The sequence below is a fragment of the Festucalex cinctus genome, chromosome 5, assembly GCF_051991245.1.
Source record: "Festucalex cinctus isolate MCC-2025b chromosome 5, RoL_Fcin_1.0, whole genome shotgun sequence".
In the NCBI taxonomy this organism is placed as follows: Eukaryota; Metazoa; Chordata; class Actinopteri; order Syngnathiformes; family Syngnathidae; genus Festucalex; species Festucalex cinctus.
Genome location: NC_135415.1, coordinates 29,141,989 through 29,166,103, shown reverse-complemented (window position 1 = coordinate 29,166,103; position 24,115 = coordinate 29,141,989). Strand labels below are relative to the sequence as shown.

Genomic DNA, 24,115 nt, shown 5'->3' with positions numbered 1-24,115 from the left:
TCCAGTTTCATCAACCACTTTGTTTGTTCGTGTTGTGCGAGCACGCAAATATTCAATTTACTAAAATCCCACTACCTTCAAATGTAAATATTTTGTTTCTTTCCACAGCAAAATGTTCATAGGTGGACTCAGCTGGCAAACAACACAAGGTACATCTTCTCAAATGTCTTCAATACTATGCGTGGATTAGGGCAAAAGACGCATGAACTTGTTGAAAATCTCCATTTAAGTATTTCCACTCGCTAATGCTGAATTTGTTTGTTTTCGCTTTTTCCTTGGACTTGAATGAATGCACCCATTCAGAAGTAAAAATGATTCTGTATGTTGGTTTAAAGACTGGTGATTTAAAAAAAAAAAATGTGACAGGAATCTTGCCGGTGATTTTAACTTAATCCTTTTTAATCCCCGGGTTACTTTTGTTTGACGAAAAATACAAATTGGTCTCATATTTCCTTCTACTCTGCAGCACTATTCTCCACTAATGTGTCCCCCCGTGTTGTTGCTTTGTGTCCCAGAGGGTCTGAAGGAGTACTTCTGCAAGTACGGCGAGGTGAAGGAGTGTATGGTGATGCGAGATCCGGTTACTAAGCGCTCGAGGTGAGCTTGGCGTCCGTCCGCTCTGAAAGTTTATCTGTCGTCCGTGATTCCTCACTGCTCATAACATATCATTACGCGTCGACATAGTTTTCACTGTCATTAATACCCCCCCCCCCCTCCCCGATGTCCGCAGAGGCTTTGGATTTGTCACCTTCGTGGATCAGGCTGGCGTGGATAAAGTTCTGGCCCAAACCAGGCATGAGTTGGACTCAAAAACAGTGAGTTCTCTGTCTTTTCCTTTCCCCAGCTAATCTTCTTGCCCACTGCTTGATTAGTGGATTTTCTAATACTGTGCCGTTAAAGTTTATGCATTTGGTGGTGTTTACTAAAGTTTCCTATGGACTGTTCATCGTGAATGACTGCCGCCGTTCCTCAGATTGGGACGCTTTTCATGATAAAAGTGACAGCGGAGACACTTGGGACAATCTCTTTGCTTTCTGCCAAACATTCAGCAAAATGTCACCCGGTGTCAATTTCCATAGAAACAAGGGGAGTTGAGCTGGGTGACTTCCCCCTTTGCCATTCTTGCATTCGCTTCTCCTCAGAGGGAAACAAACTTTTCTTCTCCTGTCTGCCTTTTCTTTTCTCATCCCGAGGGGTGGAAATGACCTCCAGAATAAAAGTTCCACAGCAGAACGGGCAAATGCAACCTGAGAGCGTCAAGGTGTGACGGCCGCACCAAATAAACTCCTTGTAACACTTCCAAAGTGATAAAAGTGGTGGCAGGTTATTCCACCTGCACAACCCGAACTCGGGATGTTTTAATCGCGCATGAGAGTGTATGTGTGTCTCGGTGATGAATGTGGGCCAGTTTTGGAACAATGCGACTCCGTTGGTCGCCATAGGGACCGCTGCTCCCACCTCTCTCTCTTCTCAGTGGGAGTGGTGATGGCGGCGGGTTGGTCACTTTATTGAAATAGGGAGAGGGTACTTTTTGCCCCCTTTTTGCATGCTGAACACAGTAAAGAGAGAGAGAAAGAGAGTCAAGTCAAGTCATCTTTATTTATATATTTACTTGATAAAAAAAAAATAGTAAAGTTTTTTCTAAGTAAATTTTGAAAGGAGAGTTTTGAGTCCATTTGACCAGTTTATTAAAAAAAAAGAAAAAAAAAAGCTACTCAAGGGTTGAGGAACGAACCCACAACCTTCATGTGGGGAGAAAGCCACTCTACCACCTGAGCCATGCCACTTCTGCCGTGTGTTAGTGGTGTCAGGCGGAATCCTTCTACCCCCGAGAGCGGCTTTCGGTCTCAGTTTGGACACAACAACAATTAGGGATGTAATGGTATCCAAACATCACGATATGATATTATCCCGATATTGGGGGAGGGGGGAGGGGGGTGGGGGTTGACGATATTTAAAAAAGATCACAATATTGGAAGAAATAAAAAAAAAAAGCGCTCATACTAAAAAAAAAAAAAAAAAAGCACAATATTGTGCTTTTGTACATAACAGCAACGGAAATAAACTACCTACAGTCGTTAATAACTATTGAGAAACTTACTTGCTAATGCAAGCACACATTGATCGCTTCACAAGCAAATTAGATTCCCCTTCATCTGAAAATTAGCATCGATTTTAAACATAGAAGGCCAAAACATCCCTCATGAAAATTAAATTGCACTAATAAACTAGCCACTAGAGGGTGCTAGAAGTGCACAAATGGAAATCAACCTGACTTTTTTTTTTTTAACATATGTGTTCCTTTTAAATATTGTGAACATGACAACGACGATATTGTGGCACTTTTAATATCACGATATCACGATATTGCCCTTATCGTTACCTCCCGACCAACAATGTAGTATAGTGGCAAACAACAAGAGTGACATGGCTCAGGTGGTAGATTGGCTGTCTCCCAAAATAAAGGTCATGATCTTGTTCCTGAAAGATTGAGTAATTAAAAAAAAAAATAAACAGGTAAAATGTACTCAAAACCCTCCTTGTAAAATGTACTGAGAATTTCTGAGCGAAAAGTAAATATTACTCTTTTTTTTTTAATTTTTTTTTTTTTTTCATTTATTTTTTTTATAGTGAATGATGCACCAACTGAAGTAGGAGAAGAAATTAGAGAGAAAAGGTTGCGCCGGAAATTTCAAGAAAGCACACAGGCCTGAGAAATATATGATACTAAAACTTTTTAATGAATGAAAGTTTCCTTTTTTTTATTACTGGTTATCTCTTGGGCTGTATAGTGTCACTCACGGGGACATGGGCTGCGGCACTTTGTGCCACCATGGTTGGACGCCACTAAATCGCCATGGGGTTGGTTTCCATAGTGACCCCCTCCCCCCTCTTGCTTCCCCACAGTTGAAGAATGGCTCTGTCACAAAAGAAAAAGAGGCCGATAACAATGCACATCATTTACAATTATTTCTTGGCGACCGCAAGACAGTATTAAACAGGCGCAGTCAAGGAAAGTGAAGGTCATTAAGTCCTGCTGTCTCATTTTTTTTTTTTCTTTACTTCTTCTTCTTCAACTTGCCAGTGTTAATGTTGTTTAGCCTCGTCGGACACAGCAGTGGACGGCGGTCGTTGGGGCAGTTTAACCTTTTGAAGTTAGAGAACTCCAGACCAGCCAAAAAGGGTTGGAGGAGGAGTTTATTGGAGGCCGCTCATCCTACCTCCACCCCCCTTCGTCAGACAGACAGGTTATCCTGTTAGCGAGGGGAGAGAAAAGGTTCTCCTGTGGCAACACAAAGAATGCGCCATGCTGTGGACCGACTGAATCGCTCGAGCGCTGCTGGAATGAAGCGGACCTTTGCAGAGCAGTGAAGCTGCCGAGCGAACGCGCAATTTATCGCTAACTGTTGGCGTTGAGGCGCGGATAGCGGCGGGTGCAATGCGGAGATCGTGTAACCGCTACCCTTTGAGTTGGCCCTCAGCTTCCTGCCGTCTTCTAAAATGGGTCCGCCCGATACTAACGGCACAATTTGTTTGCGGTCTCGTTAACGAGTCGAGCGCCGCGGCAGAAACGCGACGGGGGGTGGAGCAGCCCCCGTCTGCGATTAGTGTGGCTCTCCTAACTAATAGGATTGGAGTCAACAGGCTTGCGCTGGTCCTCGAGAGACTTTTGAGAGCCGCCCAATCAGCACGCGGCGTGGAGTGTGTGGGCCTATGTCGGGCCAACTGTTGCATACCACGATGTACAGCGGATAGAAAAGTCTGTGTGCCCTTTTTGACGTAAATGACAGGTGTTGGTGATATAAAGAATTGAGACCAAAATAAATCATTTAAAAATGTTTGCCGCCAACAATGTGATGTAAAAACAACTAAAATGGGGGGAGGGGGGGAATTGCATAATTGTGGGCTGCTCAGTCCGATAACAACATCCATTTCTTTGAATTGGCTTTCGTTTTAGAGTTGTATTTATTTATTTATTTATAATTATACATTTATATATTGTGTTTTATTTTGATTTAAAAATTATTATAATTATGTTATTATTTGAATTACTAGCTATTTATGTATTAACTAATTAAATTAATGAATTGCCTATTAGTTATTATTAAAACTGATCAGTCATCATGTATTTATTTATTTATTTATCAGATGTTCTAGTAGGTTGATCTTGCTCCCAAGAGTGCCAAGAACATTGTAATAATGATTATTTATCTATTTATTTAGAAAATACATTTATATATTGTGTTTATATATTGATTTTATTTATGTATTTATTTATTTATTTATTTGTTTAAAAAATTTGTGAACATCTTCCAATATACATTTATATATTGTGTTTTATTTTGATTTTGTTTATGTATTTACTTAATTATTTATTCAAAGATTATTCTAATTTTATTATTTTAATTACTGGCTATTTATGTATTAATTAAGTTAATGAATTACCATTAGTTATTATTAAAATGCATGTATTTATTGATTTATTTATTGATTGATTTATTAATTCATTCATTTATATAATAATTATGATAATGATATATTTTACAATTACTTTTATACCATGGCCATATATTTGTATGTGACACACCCTGCCTGGTCTATCAGTTGCAGTGTGTAGACTTTTCATGTCCACTTGAGATGGCAAAAGGGGATTTGCTGTGATTTCCTAAAACCTCTCGCAACGACGCCCAGCTTCACCTCTCCTACCTTGCAATCAGGTCACACGTCTGCACGTGCGAGGCTTCAAGCTGCGTGCTCGCACTATATCTGATGAAAATGTGTTACTTAAACTTTTTTTTTTTTTTTTTATGTCGCATTCATCTCTCAACATTTCCCCCCCGCCACGCGTATCACTTCCATTAATACAGCCATTGTTTAATGTCCACTATTTCCTTCCTCCGCTCATGCGCTGTGTGCCGCCCTGTTTGATTTTGTTTGTTTGTGTGTGTCTGTTTGTTTTTGAATGTGCACAGGAGTGTTGGCCATCAGGAGGGTTGGTGAGCGGAGGTGACTATCAGTGTAGTCTAGCCATATAGAAACTAAACAGTAGACTCTGCATCCGGTCCTCCAGTCTTAGCCTTTTAGTCTTCTCACTCTTTTTAGAAGAGAAAGAAAAACCTGTGGCCGATCTCGTCGAGTCGTACTCGAGTAGAAAACACGCTGTCGTCCTCATTCTGGTAAACGCATGCGATTTACCATAGAGGCTCGAGCTCTCTACTGTACCGTAGTTTAACTTTACCCTCTCATGGTTCGCAAACTAATCTTAGCGTATGTGCCGCCTCACCATCTGTTAGCGTAACGGCGGCACAGTCTGGAGTAGCCTAGTTGATCTCTACCTCTATTAGATCGGTGTAGACTTAAATGCAACCTGTTTATATTTGACATTCTCATGGCATGGTGTGACGCTCGCTCTAACATTTGTTTTGGGGGATAAATAAGCAGTAAGTGGGCCCAGGAACTACAAAAGCAGAGAATCATCCGGAATGGCAGATGCTGACGAGCTAGCTCGATGCCATGCGTAGTTTTGGAGGCAAAAACAAACTAACACAAACAAACAAAATGTGGTGGATCTCCTGTCGCTGTGGTGTGATTGACAGCTCCCCTTCTCTCTCTCTCTCTCTCTCTCCTCTATCCTGTCTTGCTCGACCCTGGCGCTCGCTCTCTCTCTTCGCACACTTCCCCCGATCGCTCGCAGGCTCTCCTCACCGAGGTGAGGCGGGTTTGCGATTGCGCTGCCCCGTGTGAGATTCCGGGAGCTCGCGTGTCACACGGTGGTGACGAGAGAGGCGGCGGGTTCAGCCGGACATTCACCGGCATTCCACCTGAGCGCCTCGACACACACACGCACGCATGCACTCGTCGGAATAAAAAGCACGATCAAATCGAAATTAGGTTTGTCCGCGGTATTCCAAAGTTTCCGCGTTATGTGTCGCTTTTTCCGAGCGATTTTCTCATCACTTACTTAGGTAGGCATCCCAAACTTCAATTCAAGATTTGTTTGGGTTTCAATTTCTTAAGCATTAAAATGCACTCTCTCTCTCTCTCTGCATTTCATCACGGTGTCCATGTTGCTGATTTCAACTTGACTTGATTTGATATCGGTCAGTTAAAAATAGGGATGTAACGATGTCCAAACGTCACAATACGATATTGTCACAATATGAATATGATAATTATCACGATATTGTGGGGAGGTTGGCGATATTTAAAAATGGTCACAATATTGGGGGAAAAAAAAAAAAGAGAGCTCATACAAAAAAAAAAAAAAAAAAAACCCCACAATATTGTACTTTTGTACATATCAGAAATGCATATAAACAATATTGAGAAACTTACTTGCTAATGCAAGCACACATTGATCGCTTCACACAAGCAAATTAGCTTCCCCTTTCATCTGACAATTATCCCAGATTTCAAATATAGAAGGCCAAAACATCCCTAATGAAAATGAAATTGCACTAATAAACTAGCCACCAGAGGGTGCTAGAACTGCACAAATGGAAATCAACCTGACTTTTTTTTTTTTTTAACAGATGTGTTCCTTTTAAATATTGTGAACATGACGACGCCGATATTGTGGCAATTTTAATATCACGATATCGCAATATTGCCCTTATCGTTACATCCCTAGTTAAAAACAGGCATCAAAGTTGTCTGATTACCTGAGAGCAAGGGTGTCCAAACTGCCGCCCGGGGGCCATTTGCGGCCTGCTGTCCATTTTTCAGTGGCATGTGACATGACCACAAAAAATAAAAAATAAAAAATACAAAAAAATTACACGGCTCACAAGGCAATAAATTGATTTATATATACTAGAGATTTTGTAAATATTCTCTTCAAAACAATGCCGTGACTAAAGATACTAATTCAGTTTTAGGAAAATATTGTTTCTTCCACTTTCTGCTGTGTCTTATTGATGACGATATCACATTAGTGATCCTGAAGTAACCGTTTTTAAGAATTGGCAGTTTACTATATATAGTATGCTCATTTTTTGGTTCTGAATGTGGACATGTGATTCGGCTGCTGTCGATTGCACGGGCGCCTCTAGTCAAGTCTTAAAAAAAATCCTCAACTATATTTGCCTTATCAACTTTAACAGAAACTTTAAGAAATTTCATCATTGCAGCCTGTAAGGCAGTATTGTGACCCGTTTTGGGCTTTTTGGATGGTTCTGACCAAGCCATTTCAAAATAAGATACTGCCTACAGGTTTAAAAGTAGCCCTTGCATTCTTCCATTTTTCTGCACGCAGCCATTTAAAACAAATAAATAAAAAAGTTTGGACATGCATGCCTCAGAGTTTATTACTGTTTTTGTTGTGTTTCTCACTGTTGCATGCCAGTCAGTGACGTAATTGTACCCAACGATAGAAAGGAACATTCTTCCTCTTCATAATTTTTTATTTTTTTTCACAGACTAAGATGTTTTCAAAACTTCATATAAATTCTATGGTATATTATTCTTATATAACTGTTTTTACTAGCAGACCATTTGCACTAAAGTACTGTTTATTCAAGAACTACATGTCATAGCACGATAAGCAGAATCAATAATGGTATCAATTTAATCGGATCAATTTCCATTTCAAAGGTTATCTTTAGTAGAAAAAAAAAAAAAAAAAAGTTGACAACAAAGGGAAAAAAACATCCCTGCATGGCTTTGTTCACTGATTAACAGAACAGGTATGACATTGAAATTGAAATGTTCATTTCGACGATTTATCCAAATGATAACGGTGCATGTGCGTGCACCCGGCAAGCCCAGCGACGCCCCGTACGACGCATCGCGTATCTTAACAGACGTCTCTGTCTCTGTATTATCTTCTATAGATTGATCCTAAAGTCGCATTCCCCCGGAGGGCTCAGCCTAAGGTGAGTTAAATGCAATGTCAAATTCATGGAACCATCATCAGGCACTTTTCTGGGTCATAGTTTTCAAATCTAATGAACATTATGTGATTGATCATTAACTCATTTGCTCCCAATAACGTGTAAATAAGTTTTTTTTAATGTTCTAAGTGTCCCAAAGACGTATTTATACGTTTTTGTTTTTTTTGTTTTTTTATGCTAGAGCATACAGAAGGCTTTGATGCAGCCTCTCAACTGCAAAGAACGGTTGCAGAAATTGTAGTTATTATACAAACGGCCAGCAGGTGGCAGCAGAGCAAAGGAGAGCAACCAGGGCAATGTAGAAAAAAAGCTCAATTACTTACAATTTTGAATTGATCTGTGAAAACCGATGAAACAGATAGAAACATACTTTTTTTTTCCCTGATCAAAGAAGACACTTTAATCTTTCTTTTGATAGGTTCCATGCTTTTATAGCAATAGAACACAATATTCTGTGGGCCTTGCAAAATCAGTCAAAATCCAGTAAAACAGCCGGGAGCGAACGGGATTGTTTCTGTGAAAACGGCTGGGAATAAATGAGTTAATCAAGTCTTACTTTAGTGATCTATTTTTAGTAATAGCACCTAAAAGTACACTACACCTCATCATAACAATTTTGTTGTGTGCCGAGTTAACATCTGACAAAGTGAAGAATAACTTCATGAAAGTATCAACATTTCAAGTACAAAGAGGTCCTTTATGCAAACCCGCACCATCGGAGGAATGTGTTAAATAGATAAATACAGTCATTCTTAATTAAATCAACTAATTAATTAGCTAAATATAATGCTGAACTAATGGTAGATGCAGACTGTGTGACTTTATACTATCACAAGCTTGTAATGAAGCTCCGTGGTGAGAACATGCTGTCCGGTGTCATAGCTGTAAATCTGGCTGATCTCTTTTCCTACTGAGCGCCAACAGAAATGCATCCAGGCAACCAAACTTCTCGTCAGATGTTTTTAAAAGCCATAACAATCTCTATGGAACCCTTTTTTTTCTATTCTTTTTTTTATTTTATTTTTTTTATCAGTCTGACAAAAAGAAAATAGATTATTTGGTGACATGCTGCTTGTCCTGCTGCCGTGTGACCAATCCTGTTCGAAAAGCCCCAAATAATTACAGGTGTTAAGTGCAGGCTGTACCCAAGCAGGCCTTTGTGTCTGCTACATACAAAGTGGATTCCAAATTAAATCAGCTCACATACAAAACTGATGTAACGGATGAGGATGGGAGATGTTTTTTTTTTGTTTTTTTTGCTGTTTTAAGGCTGAAACGTACTCATATACTTGTACCAAAAAGCAAAACCCATTTTTATGCTTTTTTTGAATTTGTATTTAATTAATTGTTGTTTAAAAATTGGAACTGTCAAACAATTATTTTTTTTAAATCAGATTAATCACATCTTTAATTAAAAAAAAAAAGTCAAAAGTAACTGTAAAATGTCCAAAACCAAAAGAAGAAATCCCCAAAATTACCATAAAATGTCTACACAATTGCCAAAAATGTCACGAAATTGATAGCAAAAATGGTAGAAAAAATGTCAAAAACAGCAACAAAATGTCCAAAAAGAAAATTATCATGTCTATAAAATTGCCCAAAATGTCAGAAATGACCAAAAGGCAGAAAAGTCTAAAAATTAGAGCTGTCAAGCGATGACAATTTTTAATCAGCTCAATCACATCTTAGAATTTTGATTGATCACGATTAATCGCTGAATTAAAGAAGCTTTTTATCATTTTTTTTTTTTTTTGCCCACCAAAATTGGAGAGCAGCTATTATGTGCTAATTCTTTTGACATGTAATGTTATGAGGACATCTTCAACATTTTTCAATCCACTGCACACTCTCATTTGCAGAATTTAAAATGAAAACAGAAACTTGACATGAACAAATATTCTGAATGTCATACGCAAACATGTATTAAATGCATATCGTTCTGTTTATTGCTCATACACAACCTGTGCTACCTTTAATACAGCCATCTGATGTCAAGATAAAAGATAATCTGTGGTCCAATTTAATAGTGTGATTAATCTGCATTAATACATGATTAATGTGATATTTTTTTTTACAATTAATTCATTAGTTAACGCTTCAACTTTGACAGCACCAAATGTTATATTTAAAGACAACAGTACGTGTCGCAAACAAGAAAGCACGTTTATAAAGTTCACGTCCTTTTCCCAAAATGTATTTTCGAAATAAAATAAACCTTGACAAAATGCAATAACAGAAGTTAGTGAAAAATACATTTGAGTGAATTCCTGTTTTCATTTCTTAACAGTTAGTGACTCGCACCAAGAAGATCTTTGTGGGCGGCCTGTCGGTGAACACCACCATCGAAGATGTCAAGCAATACTTCGACCAATTTGGGAAGGTGAGTGATTGTTGGAACGCCACCGGCAGCCGACGGGTGAACAAAAGTCACCCGAACGCAAATCACCTTTTTCCGTCACGATGGCCGGTTTTTCGCAAATTCAGAGAAAACAAGACGAGCGCTTGGAAGCGAAGGAGTTATTCTGCAAAACTGGAAGGCGAGAACGCGGGTGAAAGAAAAAAGCGCGCTTGTTGGAGAGGGTCGCCGGTGGAAAACTAAAAAGGCTGAGAGTTGGAGGGGTGGGGGGGTGGGGTGGGGGTCCTGGAAGAGTGCATAGGGGCGGAGGTGGTGGGTGAAAAAGTTTTGTGGCGAAGTGTATGCTGATGGCGAGGAAGGAGGAGGGATTATCAGAATTTGAATTAATCTGATGTAACAGCTGCTCCTGCCCACAACCCCCTCCTGACCCGTTACCGTGGTGACCTGGCTTGCCCATTGTCCCTAAGTAATTCCGCGGGTAAGGGGGTTTTGTTCTGAAGGAGGAGGGACGAGGTGGTGTTCGCGGCGGGGGGGGGGTTCGCATGTGTGTGCGTGTTTGGTGGGGGTCAACTTGAGTTGAGAAATTATTTATAAAAAGTTGACTCATTTGACAAAGAAGTTCCGAACATATCCCGTAAATGTTTGACCAGAAGCTACTTTGTGCAAGTTCCTTTTTCATATCTTTCCGCACAAAGTGACGTTTTTTGTTTGTTTTTTTTCAGAAGCGTCGTGCGCAGAATAGATGATGGGCCCACAAAGGCAGAGAGGGGGGGGGGCTTGATTGAGAGGTTTGCGGAGGCGTAAAAGAGGGCAAAGATGGGGTGTGGGGGAGATTTACAAAAAGCGCTCAACAAAAGACAGGCAAATATTTGATTCATTTGCAAAGTTCCCGCCATACTGGAGCTTTGGCGTGAATCCGAGCAAACTTTTCGCCAAGTAACAGGTGGACACAAATGGTTCAAACTTTTCTCAAAGTCAAACTGTCTGCTATCCGTCGTACCTCCAACAGGGTGTCACATTATTTGCCGTGCCGAAGGGTGCGGCCTCCTGGTCCCCTTCGCTCCCATCTCAATCATAGCGGCGAGATGAATTTTTTCCGAGAGAGATATCGAGGGATGGTCCGGTGAAATGTGGGCTCCAGCCATCCATGGAAGTTCCTGATTAGACTGCCTCGCTGGACCTTTTGTGTCCCGTCATGGCGGGGACAAAGGAGTGCGGAGAGGGATGGGCAGGGGATAACGGGGGAAGATGAGAGGTGAAAAAAAAAAAAAAAAAAAAGGAGAAGAGGGAATATTGTCCAGCGGCACACTATTAAAGTGCTCACAGTTTGAAATATTGAGCAATGATGTGCAAGTTAAAACACTTTGCGGCATTAAAACAAGAGACCCCAGGATGCTTTTCCAGCTTCTTACTGTGCAGTTTCTGCCCTCTCTTTTGTAGGAGTGCGGCGATATATATCGATATCGCGATAAATCAATAGATCGGTGGTGTCCAAACTACGGCCCGGGGCGCCATTTGCGGCCCGCCGTCCATTTTTCAGTGGCCCGCGACAATATGCTAAAATGACATTTGACTCAGTTTGAATAAAATAAACAAAAGAAAAATGTTTGGAGATGGTCAAAGTAAGAAGGGAGGGTGTCGAAAAACAGGTGCCAAAACTAAAACTAATGAAAAAAATCAAACTAAAATAAAAAAAAAAACAGATTGTTACCGAAATAAAATAAAAACGAAAATGCTTTTTAAAAAATGAAAACTAACTGAAACTACATTTTATGTTTACAAAACTAACTAAAACTAAATGTAATTATAGCAAACATGTCCTTCGTTTTAGTCTTTGGTAATTAATTTAATGCATGAGCCTTTCGGGATGATTTTAAATGTGATTTTTAGTAGATTTATTTTGATATAAACAGGAATAATGACGTTTGAAAGTATGTCACGCAAAAATTATGTCATCTAGCAGCCAATAGAAAAGCACCTTCGGATGGGGTTGCTCCCATGGTGTTTTTTTAAATATTGCGCACAAGTAATACACATTAAAAAAAACAACAACAAAAAAAACAAAAAAAAACTAATACTGAAACTAACAAACTAACTAAACTAAAACTAAGCATTTTTTTTAAAGAACTAAACTAATAAAAACCAACAGAACCACCCTGAAAACTAATAAAAACTAACTAAAATGAAAAATTACCAAACTATAATAACCCTACTGCCATATTACAAATAAATTGGTTTATGTACTGTAGCATTTTTCTAAATATGCAAAATAAATTAGTTGTACAATTTTTAGGACGAAACACAATTTCTCTCATCGTAGATGAATTCATATCGTATCATAAGGTATGTAGAGGTTCCCATCCCTACACTTGTGTTTACTGTGGGATCGCAACTTTGACAAAGTGCGTCGTGGATGTCTCGACACAGATGTGACGCGCCTCGTTTTAATCGGCCCCTCGGACAGACAAACTTGTTTTGAGACGCGGAAAACGAGCGCAGCACGCTCGATGTGATAGGCCAACATAAGGACGCCATGATTTGAGGTCCGCTTTCATACTGACACTCTTCGCTCACCTTTGACCTTTCTGCAGGCAAATTGCCATTGGGGCTCCACGCACACACACGCGCGCTCTCTCCCTCCCCCTCTCTGTTGGCATACACATACAGTACGCTTTCAGTATGGAGCATATCCATGCAGCATCCAGTACACTTATTATAGATCAAGACTTAGCACACTCATGATTCATTTACCAAATGTTTATTCATGCGCAGACTTAAAGGGGAAGTCAACCGAAGAATTTTCTGTACAAAAGTATGTTCTTTGCAGACACGCAAGTATTCTGGTTAACTCATTTGCTCCCAATAACGTGTAAATACGTTTTGTTTTTGTTTTTTTAATGTTTTAAGTGTCCCAAAGACGTATTTATACGTTTTTTTTTATGCTAGAGCAAACATAAGGCTTTGATGAAGCCACTCAACTGCAAAGAACGGTTGCAGAAATGGTAGTTATTACACAAACGGCCAGCAGGTGGCAGCAGAGCAAAGGAGATCAACTAGGGCCATGTAGAAAAAAAGCTCAATTACTTACAATTGTAAATAGATTTGTTAAAACTGATGAAAATTAGCTCTCTTCTAATGCTAATTGCTGCAAAACGGAAACAGAAACATACTTTTTTTTTCCTGATGAAAGAAGAGACTTTAATCTTTCTTTTGATAGGTTCCATGCTTTTATAGCAATTGAACACAATATTCTGTGGGCCTTGCAAAATCAGTCAAAATCCAGTAAAACAGCCGGGAGCCAACGGGATTGCGAAATGTGAAAATGGCGGCGAGTGAATGAGTTAATATTGTCTTTGTGGAATATGAATCAAGTAGCAAAATCCATCTGTTTTTATTCATGTCAGGGGGCGGCCATTTTGCCACTTGCTGTTGACTGAAAATGAAATCATCGTTGCTCGGTTAATGACCGATCACGGCTCAGCTTGCAAACGTTACATAATCAAACTCAGAAAACAGGTGAGCCGTGATCGGTCGTTACCTGAGCAACCGTGATGTCATTTTCTGTCGACAGCAAGTGGCAAAATGGCCGCACGTGTGGATTTGTCCGCTCAATTCATATTTAACAAGCACAATATGAATCAGAATGACATTTTTAGACTAGTGGGGCACATAGAAGATATTACTGTACACAACATTTTGGGTTGACTTCCTCTATACGAGCGTATTATTATTTTCTATATTTAAATTATTTTTTAAAAGAAAATAAGTAGGTTTTGTGTACCTCACTTCCGTTCAAATATGGTCCCGAGGTCTGTTGATGACCCTGATCTTTAGCTCACTGTTAGCGCTCTGGGCTGCCAATCCAGAGGGTGTAGGTTCGATCCTGGCTCAAAAGAAGCTGGACACGGCGACGAAAATTATTTATTCGTGTAGCAAGTATGACTTTTAAAGTCTTTACGTTTTGTGTTTTATTTTCCTACCCATAAAGAGGAGACATACGTTAAAATTGTTACAATGTGGGTAATCTTTGGGTGTTTTTGCTTATTTGTTTTTGCCTGCTGTTTCAAAAATGGTCCAAACTCTGGAAAAAAACTAAATTGTAAACTGAGTAAACTTTTTTTTTTTTTTTTTTTTTTTTAATGAAAATATGTTCACTCTAGATTAGAGCGAACGCAAACATGTAGCAAAAGAGCAGGTCGACTTTGACATCCCAAACTCTGGTTGTGTGTGAATAGAATCGACACCTGTGTCTATGCTGTACAAAGAGAGGCCGAACTGGTGGGAGAGGTCAAAAGGAGAAGAGGAGAAGGAATTATGGCTGAGTGTGCCAACAAACAAAACCTCCAGGCCTCTTTGTTCTCTTTCTCTCTTTGTCTTTTCTTTCTCCTCCCTTTCCACTATGACCCAATCTTTTTTTTTCCCTTCCTTTGACTCTCTTACAACTGTCTCTTTCACCATATCTCCACCTGTTCCTCTCACTATAAACCCCCCTTTTCCCCCTTCTCTCGTCGAGGCTCCACCTGCCTTGCGAGATTCACCTTTCGTTTCTCTCTTTGTGTCCCGCTTTTTTCTCACTGGCACTCTCCCACTACTGCATTCACGAAGCATATTTGATGTCGGCTTTGGGCCCTTTCATGAGCATTTTTTTTTTGTTTTTTTTTTTGCACAGTTGCTATGGGAATGTTAAACTTTGGAGGGTAGAAAGGGGGCAGATTATGTGCTCTGCGAAGAGGATTGTGAGCAGGCGCTCTTAGCGGTGACTTCCAGCTTTGCATGCCACCCCATTATGTGTCTTGGGCACATACCCAGCAAGGCCTTACGGAGCCCCTAAGGTGACACGGTAGAAAAAAAAAAGGAAAACTTTGCGTTCCCTCGCAAAATATTTTGCGTCCTCGCAATCTTTGCGCGAGAACGCAAAGTTGTTTTTTTCGCCGACCATGTCACCTTCGCTGCGCCGTAAACACTTCCGGGTCATCTTCCACGTGAACAAAAGCGACGTGTAAACAAAGCAGTGGAAAAATACATGCTCCAACCTAGTCGCTTTGGGAAAGCTTTTCCCACTGTTTTGTTTCATGTTTACAAACGTTCCATCCTCGTCGCTTTTGGTCACATGGAAGACGACCCGGAAGTGTTTACGGCGCAACTAAGGTGACATGGTAGGCGAAAAAAAACAACTTTGCGAACGCAAAATGTTTTCCAAGGAACGCAATCTTTGCGAGAGAACGCAAAGTTTGTTGTTGTTGTTTTTTCCTACCATGTCACCTTAGGGGCTCCGTAAGGCCTTGCTCCGGAGTAGTCCCTCCATATTTTCCTCTCTTTGCTTCTTCTTTCATAACCTGCCGCTCGCCTCCAAGTCCCCTCCTCCTCCTCCTCCTCCTCTTTCTCTTTGCGTCTGTCCATCTGTTGCAGAGCCTCCCTGCAGAACTTGAGAAGGGCTGAGGTCAGGCAATATGCCGTGTGGCAGGGGAGCGAGCGCGTCACGTAAAGCTGACTTGCCTTGTTTTGTCCCCCTCCAGGTCGACGATGCCATGCTCATGTTCGACAAGACCACCAACAGGCACAGAGGTGAGACGGGCTGACCTCCTCACTCTGTTCACCCCCAACTCCTACTTCTTCCTCAAGTTACTTACTCTTCCTCCAGTCCTTCCTGGATAGCTATTGATCCCCCCCCCCCCCCCCCCTCCCCCGCAGAGCTCCTTCCTGTGGGCTGTGCTCGAGGAGACAAACGGGGCTAGTCTAATTAGCCAGTCCGTTAATCAGGATCAGGATAAAGCCTCCTTAAGCACCCCCAACCCCCCCTCCCCACCCTGGGACTGATCGATTATGACAGCCTACCTACCAGCTTTGCCCTGGCCTTCTGGCCAGGAAGTGAGGGAGGGGCGGATGAGTGTCTGTGCGCGCGTGCGTGCGTGCGCATATGCGCGAGCGTGTGATTGAGGGGGGGTAAAGCAGCTATTACAACTGATTACTGTGCATAAAAGCATGCTGTCTGAGCCCTATTATTGTGTGAAATGTCCCCCCCCCCCCACCCCCCATGCACTCGCCTCCTCCTCATCAGGGTTCGGCTTTGTGACGTTTGAGAACGAGGATGTGGTGGAGAAAGTCTGCGAGATCCATTTCCATGAGATTAACAACAAAATGGTGAGACTTGTACTTGGACGTGCGTTCATTTCGTCAGACGTTTTCAAATTCAGTCTCAGTTTTAGTCCAGTTTCAATCACGTGTGTTGGTTTTTATCATAGTTAGTCAACCTCATCCCGTTTTTATTTTGTCTTTTTTTTTTTTTTTTTAGTCAACGATAAATCGAGCATTTTAATTTTTATTTTAGTCCAAGAAAATATAATTTTATTCATCTAGTTTTAGTCAACCAAAACTGTCAACGTTTTAGTCTAGTTTTAGTCAGGACAACCCTGTATAAAAATACCCCTGCATTTTTTATTTATTTATTTATTTATTTATTTTGTCAGGAGATCATGTTGGACATTTTGGATCTAAAACTATTTCACATACAATTTTCTCTCAACTTCGGAAAAGCATACTGATTTCGTCCCAGTTATTCTTTATTAATGTTGGTTTTAGTCTGGTCTAGTTTTCCTCCGATAAAAAATGTGTTGACGAAATTAACACTAACTTGGACTTGTAATTTAGCGTCAACAAGTTGCCCAATTGTGTTTTCTCCGGAAAACAGGTGGAGTGCAAGAAAGCGCAACCCAAGGAGGTGATGTCCCCCACTGGCTCGGCCAGGGGGCGCTCTCGGGTGATGCCGTACGGAATGGACGCCTTCATGCTGGGGATTGGAATGCTGGGTAGGTTTCTATTGATCAAAACACGAAGGCTCTCGTAGCCTTTCTCACATCTGTGCCGCTTAAAAGCTATTCCTGCACTCGTGACCTTCGCTGCTTTGAAGGTCACATGAGACGAAAAGGGGGCTGACCAATCAAATGGGTTCCTTAAAAAACAACTTCTTCTGCTTCACCACCGTGTAGCTTAGATCATCTCGATGTAAACTTCAGAAGTCACCCAGTGAGGTGGCAAAGAGTGCCAAGATAGACATCTGCTTCATAGGAAGAGTTCAGGCTTCATTTCGTGATTCCTGGATGCCTTTTTAGAGCGGAAAGATACACGGTTCAATACAGTTCAGTTCAATGTCATTTATATAACACCGAATCTATATGATTTTACGGTCATGTTTATTCATTCATTTTAACGCCAAGTCAGGATCAGTACATCATCCAGAATTTGCCCCATGTCACATTTCAAATGCTTAGAAAGTCCTTTGAGTGTCACACATTTACTGGAACTATTTTCAAAAAAACATGAATGAGTGTCTAAAAGTAGTTACATGTTGTTGTTGTTGTTGGTTTTTTTTTAAGCATTTCTGCTCCTCACACAACCTAGAACATAAAGTCTTGGGACATAGTCAAAGTATTCAGAATGACTAATCTCAGAGTTTACATGGGCAGCCTTTTTTAACTAGACACACTAATGCTACCACCTACTGTTCATTTAGATAACTGCAGCTTATTCACTGATTTGCTTTCAAATCAGTTAGTGTAGTTGTCACTTTCCTGTGAAGAAACAAGTGACAGACAGGTGTGGAATATTACCTGTATCAGCATTTACATGCCAACAATATCAGTCCTTTTGTGTCCTTTAGAAGTAATTTCCAATTCCCATTCAAGTTTGTGGAATACCACCAAATAAGCCTGGGCGATATATCGATTGTTTTTTTTATTTTTTATTTTTTTAAATTAATTCAAATTAATTCGGTTTCCCCAAACCCACTTTTTTATTTTTGTATTTATTCTTTTGTTTTTAAATAAATATTGATGTAGTGAATTGTTTAAAGAATTTGAATTGTTATCCTCAAAAGAATTATAAATTTTGTACATCCATATGATCAATTAAGCCACAGTCATTATGAATGAAATATTTTATTAAATGCATTTTTATTACTTTCAAAAAGTATTTTATTTAAGGTAGAACTTTTGCACTTTAATTTTTAAAAGGAAATATTTAGTTACGTTAAGTGTTAGATTCAATAGAAGCAAAGGTTTTGAGTTGACTGTCATTTAATTACTAAGACAAAAAGTTCCAAGTTTGCACTGTAATTTAATTCAATATGTTATGTTACATCCACAAGTATTTTATTTCATGCAGACATTTTGCACTTTCATTTTGAAAGGGAAGTTTTTATTTGTTGTGTTTAATAAAATAAAATAAAAATATATTACTTGAGTTATGTCATTTTTACTTGATTTCCGAATTTTTGTTTTCTTTTTTTTGCAGAGCCTTGCTCACATTTCTGGTCATGTACCACTGAGTTATATAATCTCATACAGTAAGTGTAATGCATGTAAATTCCATCCCTGATGTTTTTTTTGTTGTTTTTTTTTTGGCCGCAGGTTATCCGAGCTTCCAGACTGCCACCTACACCAGTCGAAGTTACACAGGCATCACCCCCGGATATACCTACCAGTTCCCTGGTAAACATAACACCCACTCATATCATGACGCGTGTTGCTCATTTGATTTTCACAACCGTTAGGGGAGAAGCAGGACCGAAAATAGAAAGTCACTCGGCACGCGTTCAGGTTCACTTCATGGCGGTTCAAAACCAAGATGAATCCTATTAAATCCTTACAAGGCTTTAAATAAATTTAAATATTGTGCTTTTGTACATAACAGGCATGTTATTATTATTATTATTATTATTATTATTATTATGTATTATTATTATTGTTATGTTGTTAATGCACGCACACATTGAGTTCCTCTACATATTGACTCACTTCATAGGCATATTGCCTTCCCTTCATCTGACCATTAGAGTGGATTTTAAACAAAAGAAGGGCCAAAATATGCCGTGTGAAAATTAAACTGTACTAAAAAAAAAAAAAAAAACTAGCCACCAGAGGGTGCTAGAGCTGCACAAATGGAACTCAATCTGACTTTTTGTACAGATGTGTTGCATTTAAATATCGTGAACATGACGATGACGATATTGTGGCAGTTTTAATATCACGATATCGCACTTATCGTTACATCCCTAATTATTAACAGTGCTCCCCCCCCAAGAGTTTTATATTTGAACTTTAGTGTGTAATATATCCCTGTCGTCGAGCTGAATCGTTTTGTGTCACAATTAGTTCTGTAAATTTTACAATTTTGTTCCCCCTAATCTATTCTCGTAGTCAGTCTGCACATACGGGTGTTTTATTTTATTTTATTTTATTTTTTTTTACAAATTATTGCCCAATCTAAAGTGTTAAAAAATTGTCTTGCTCTCTTTGTTGCTGCAAATGTTTTTGAACAAATATGCCGATTTTGGCGTCTCCTGAAAAGTAAAGATTTTGTTGGTCCGAGGATTCCACCCGATGCCAGCGATATACAAAACGTGCCTTTACAGAAACGAGTTACACTGAGGGTGAAAAATGGCTGCTTGTAAATATCGGGGAGTGGATTCGCATCTGCTTCGCTTGCATGTGAACGTGTGTGTTAGCATTACGTGTCAAAGTGTTAGCCATGTGCAGTGATCCTTTTCTATATCACGGTTCATTGTGCACACTCCTGCTCACGTTTTTTTGCTTTTTTTTAAATCAATCGTTTTTACAGTTTCCATCCTAGTTTAGAGCCAACCCGCTATAATGCCTATAACATGTGGGAAAGGAGAGTGACGGTTGCTGATGCACTTTTCATTTTTTATTGAGTGTTGTTAGTACAGTAAAATACATGAACACAACGACAACACTCGTGCATAAACTGCTGTCAGCCACAGCACAACAACATATTGCGATGGATGGATGGATGGATGGATGGATGGATACTGGATAGACGGATGGATGGATGCTGGATGGATAGACGGATACTGATATCGATTTTTTTCTCCCTCCCCTATTTTGAACCGCCCACTAAATCCTGCTTCTCCTTCCTCAAGTCCTGTATGCCGTCGTTTGACTTCCCCGCACTTCCCACCCTCGCCACCGGGGTGCATTCCAGCCCATGTGTTTGTGTTGTCCTGCGCCTGCCTGCCTGTCGAAGGTGGAGTCTCGGACTCAAAATCGCTCTGATGTTTCTGTTTTAGAGTTCCACTTAGAGAGGACTCCCCTTCTGACTTCACCCCACCCCCCTGAACTCACAGGTCAGTTAATCTCCCCCCCCTTCAGACTTTACAAGCAGCACGTGGCCAGTCTGGTACACACACCACTCACACACTTTTATCTTTTACACTGACGCGATTTATTCATTTTTTTATTATTATTATTTTAAATGTCTGTCTTTAGCCATTCCCCTCACAGCGTACGGACCAATGGCGGCAGCAGCAGCGGCAGCAGCAGTAGTCAGAGGTAAGACTCTCCAAAATGGTTCCCGTTTTGACCCTAATCCCCTCATGTCGTTTATACCACATTCACTTCGTCTGTACGTGTGGTGAGGCTTTATGTATTTGTTTGTTTTTTATTTAAAAAAAAAAAAACATCTCCAGAATAATTTGCTTAGGCTCCTTTTTTATTTTGCCGACACCACCATAATGGATTTGAACTTAATCAAGATGTGAAGTGTGGACTTTTATTTTTAGATATTTCGTTTCACAAGCATCGGGCATTTATAATTTAGGAATAAAAGCAATTTGTACATATTAACTAAAATTCTATGGGCTCAAAAAGGGAAGATGAAAAAAAAAAATAAAGATTTTTTTTAATTTTTTTTTTTTATGAAAATGTATTTGGTTCAACAGTTGAAAAAGTGACACGTGATCATCTATGCAGTTATAGATTGACACCGAAATGAACATTAATAAGATGCCTCTTTATTTCATCATCTGCATCAGTTGCTCCCAAAGGATGTACATAAGAAATAAGAAGCCTTGTTCCAGCAGTTTGAGCAATTCAGAGGCATAATCTTCCTTCAACATTATATAAACCCTACATATATATATAACATTATATAAACCCCACTTCCAATGATGTTGGAACATTTGAACATTAAATATGCACAACCTACTTGTATATATGGTTGAATATACTAAAAAGACAAGATATTTCCTGTTCAAGCTCATACAATTGATACCCAAATTATTATTATTATTATTATTTTTACATTCCCTCCCTGGAAATAGTAATGTGCACTTAATTTCATCTTATATCAATTAGAGTAACAAAACATTTGAGTCTGATTTTCCTAAAAAAAAAAAAAAAAAAGTCATTTGCAACTAGACTCTGATGTTGTTACGATACCTTCAGGTTCTACCCCATCTCGCACAGCTGGATTTTTGGGATCCAGCAGCCCCGGCCCGATGGCGGACCTTTATGGGACAGCTGCTCAGGAGTCGGTCGTCAGCAGTTACCTCAGTGCTGCAAGTCCTGCACCGGCCACTGGATTCAGCCATGGGCTTGGGGTGAGATACCAACAGCACCACAAACCCACACAGTTTAGATACACGGATGAGCGATGGATAAACAATGGATGGATGGATGGATACTGCATAGATGGATAGATGGATCCATCCATCCATCCATCCATCCATCCATCCAGTATATGTCTATCTATCACTGGATGGATACTGGATAGATAGATACTAGATGGATGGATGGATGGATGGATGGATGGATGGATGGACAGACGGATGGATGGATACTGGATAGATAGATACTGGATAGATGGATAGATGGATGGGTGGATGGATGGATGGATGGATGGATCAGTATCCATCCATCCATCCATCCATCCATCCACCCATCCATCTATCCATCTATCCAGTATCTATCTATCCAGTATCCATCCAGTGATAGATAGACATATACTGGATGGATGGATGGATGGATGGATGGATACTGGATAGATAGATACTGGATGGATGGATGGATGGATGGATGGATGGATGGATGGATACTGGATAGATAGACATATACTGGATGGATGGATGGATACTGCATAGATGGATGGATGGATGGATGGATACTGGATAGATAGATACTAGATGGATGGATGGATGGATGGATGGATGGATGGACAGATGGATGGATGGATGGATAGATACTAGATGGATGGATGGATGGATAGACAGATACTGGATGGATGGATGGATGGATGGATGGATACTGGATGGATGGATACTGGATGGATACTAGATGGATGGATACTGGATGGATAGACAGATACTGGATGGATGGATGGATGGATGGATGGATACTGGATAGATAGATACTGGATGGATGGATGGATGGATGGATGGATGGATACTGGATAGATAGACATATACTGGATGGATGGATGGATACTGCATAGATGGATGGATGGATGGATGGATACTGGATAGATAGATACTGGATGGATGGATGGATGGATGGATGGATGGATACTGGATAGATAGACATATACTGGATGGATGGATGGATACTGCATAGATGGATGGATGGATGGATGGATACTGGATAGATAGATACTAGATGGATGGATGGATGGATGGATGGATGGATGGACAGACGGATGGATGGATGGATAGATACTAGATGGATGGATGGATGGATAGACAGATACTGGATGGATGGATGGATGGATGGATACTGGATGGATACTAGATGGATGGATACTGGATGGATAGACAGATACTGGATGGATGGATGGATGGATACTGGATAGATGGATGGATGGATACTGGATGGATGGATGGATAGATAGACGGACACTGGATGGATGGATGGATGGATGGATACTGGATGGATGGATAGATAGACGGATGGATGGATGGATACTGGATGGATGGATGGATGGATGATGGATGGATGGATGATGGATGGATGGATGGATGGATACTGGATAGATGGATGGATGATAGATAGACGGATACTGGATGGATAGATGGATGGATGATGGATGGATACTGGATAGATGGATGGATGGATACTGCATAGATGGATGGATGGATACTGGATAGATAGATACTAGATGGATGGATGATGGATGGATGGATGGACAGACGGATGGATGGATGGATAGATACTAGATGGATGGATGATGGATGGATGGATGGATAGATAGACGGACACTGGATGGATGGATGGATGGATGGATGGATGGATGGATGGATGGATGGATGATGGATGGATGGATGGATAGATAGACGGACACTGGATGGATGGATGGATGGATGGATGGATGGATGGATACTGGATGGATGGATAGATAGACGGATGGATACTGGATGGATGGATGGATGGATGATGGATGGATGGATGGATGGATACTGGATAGATGGATGGATGATAGATAGACGGATACTGGATGGATAGATGGATGGATGATGGATGGATACTGGATAGATAGACATATACTGGGATGGATGGATGGATGGATGGATGGATGGATACTGCATAGATGGATGGATGGATACTGGATAGATAGATACTAGATGGATGGATGATGGATGGATGGATGGATGGATGGATGGACAGACGGATGGATGGATGGATAGATACTAGATGGATGGATGGATGGATAGACAGATACTGGATGGATGATGGATGGATGGATGGATGGATGGATACTGGATAGATGATGGATGGATACTGCATGGATGGATGGATGATAGATAGACGGATACTGGATGGATAGATGGATGGATGATGGATGGATGATGGATGGATACTGGATAGATGGATGATGGATAGATCGATAGAACTTCCTCAGCACAGGTAATGTCATCTGCAATTGACAGCAAGTGGAAAAATGAGTATTTAAAGGTATTAATGAGACATGAAAAATAATGAAGTTGGAAAGAAGTGAACGTGAACCCTTCATGCTTCGTCCTGCAGGGCCCTTTGATCGCCACGGCCTTCACTAACGGCTACCACTGAGAATGTGAGTTGTC

General features: G+C 40.3%; 1 protein-coding gene across 2 annotated transcripts in view; it reads left to right on the top strand.

The window, feature by feature from the left end:
- msi1b (musashi RNA binding protein 1b) overlaps positions 1–24,115 on the top strand; it is a 29,710-nt gene that overhangs the window by 4,087 nt on the left and 1,508 nt on the right. For both annotated transcript variants that reach the window (XM_077521196.1, XM_077521195.1), the window contains 13 exons: positions 109–149; positions 516–597; positions 731–815; positions 7,833–7,874; positions 10,180–10,272; positions 15,765–15,813; positions 16,307–16,389; positions 16,937–17,054; positions 18,654–18,734; positions 20,333–20,389; positions 20,532–20,594; positions 21,489–21,643; positions 24,060–24,105. In XM_077521196.1, the coding sequence (XP_077377322.1) occupies positions 109–149; positions 516–597; positions 731–815; positions 7,833–7,874; positions 10,180–10,272; positions 15,765–15,813; positions 16,307–16,389; positions 16,937–17,054; positions 18,654–18,734; positions 20,333–20,389; positions 20,532–20,594; positions 21,489–21,643; positions 24,060–24,101 (991 nt within the window). In that variant the 3' untranslated portion in view covers positions 24,102–24,105. The remainder of the gene's footprint in view (positions 1–108; positions 150–515; positions 598–730; positions 816–7,832; positions 7,875–10,179; positions 10,273–15,764; positions 15,814–16,306; positions 16,390–16,936; positions 17,055–18,653; positions 18,735–20,332; positions 20,390–20,531; positions 20,595–21,488; positions 21,644–24,059; positions 24,106–24,115) is intronic.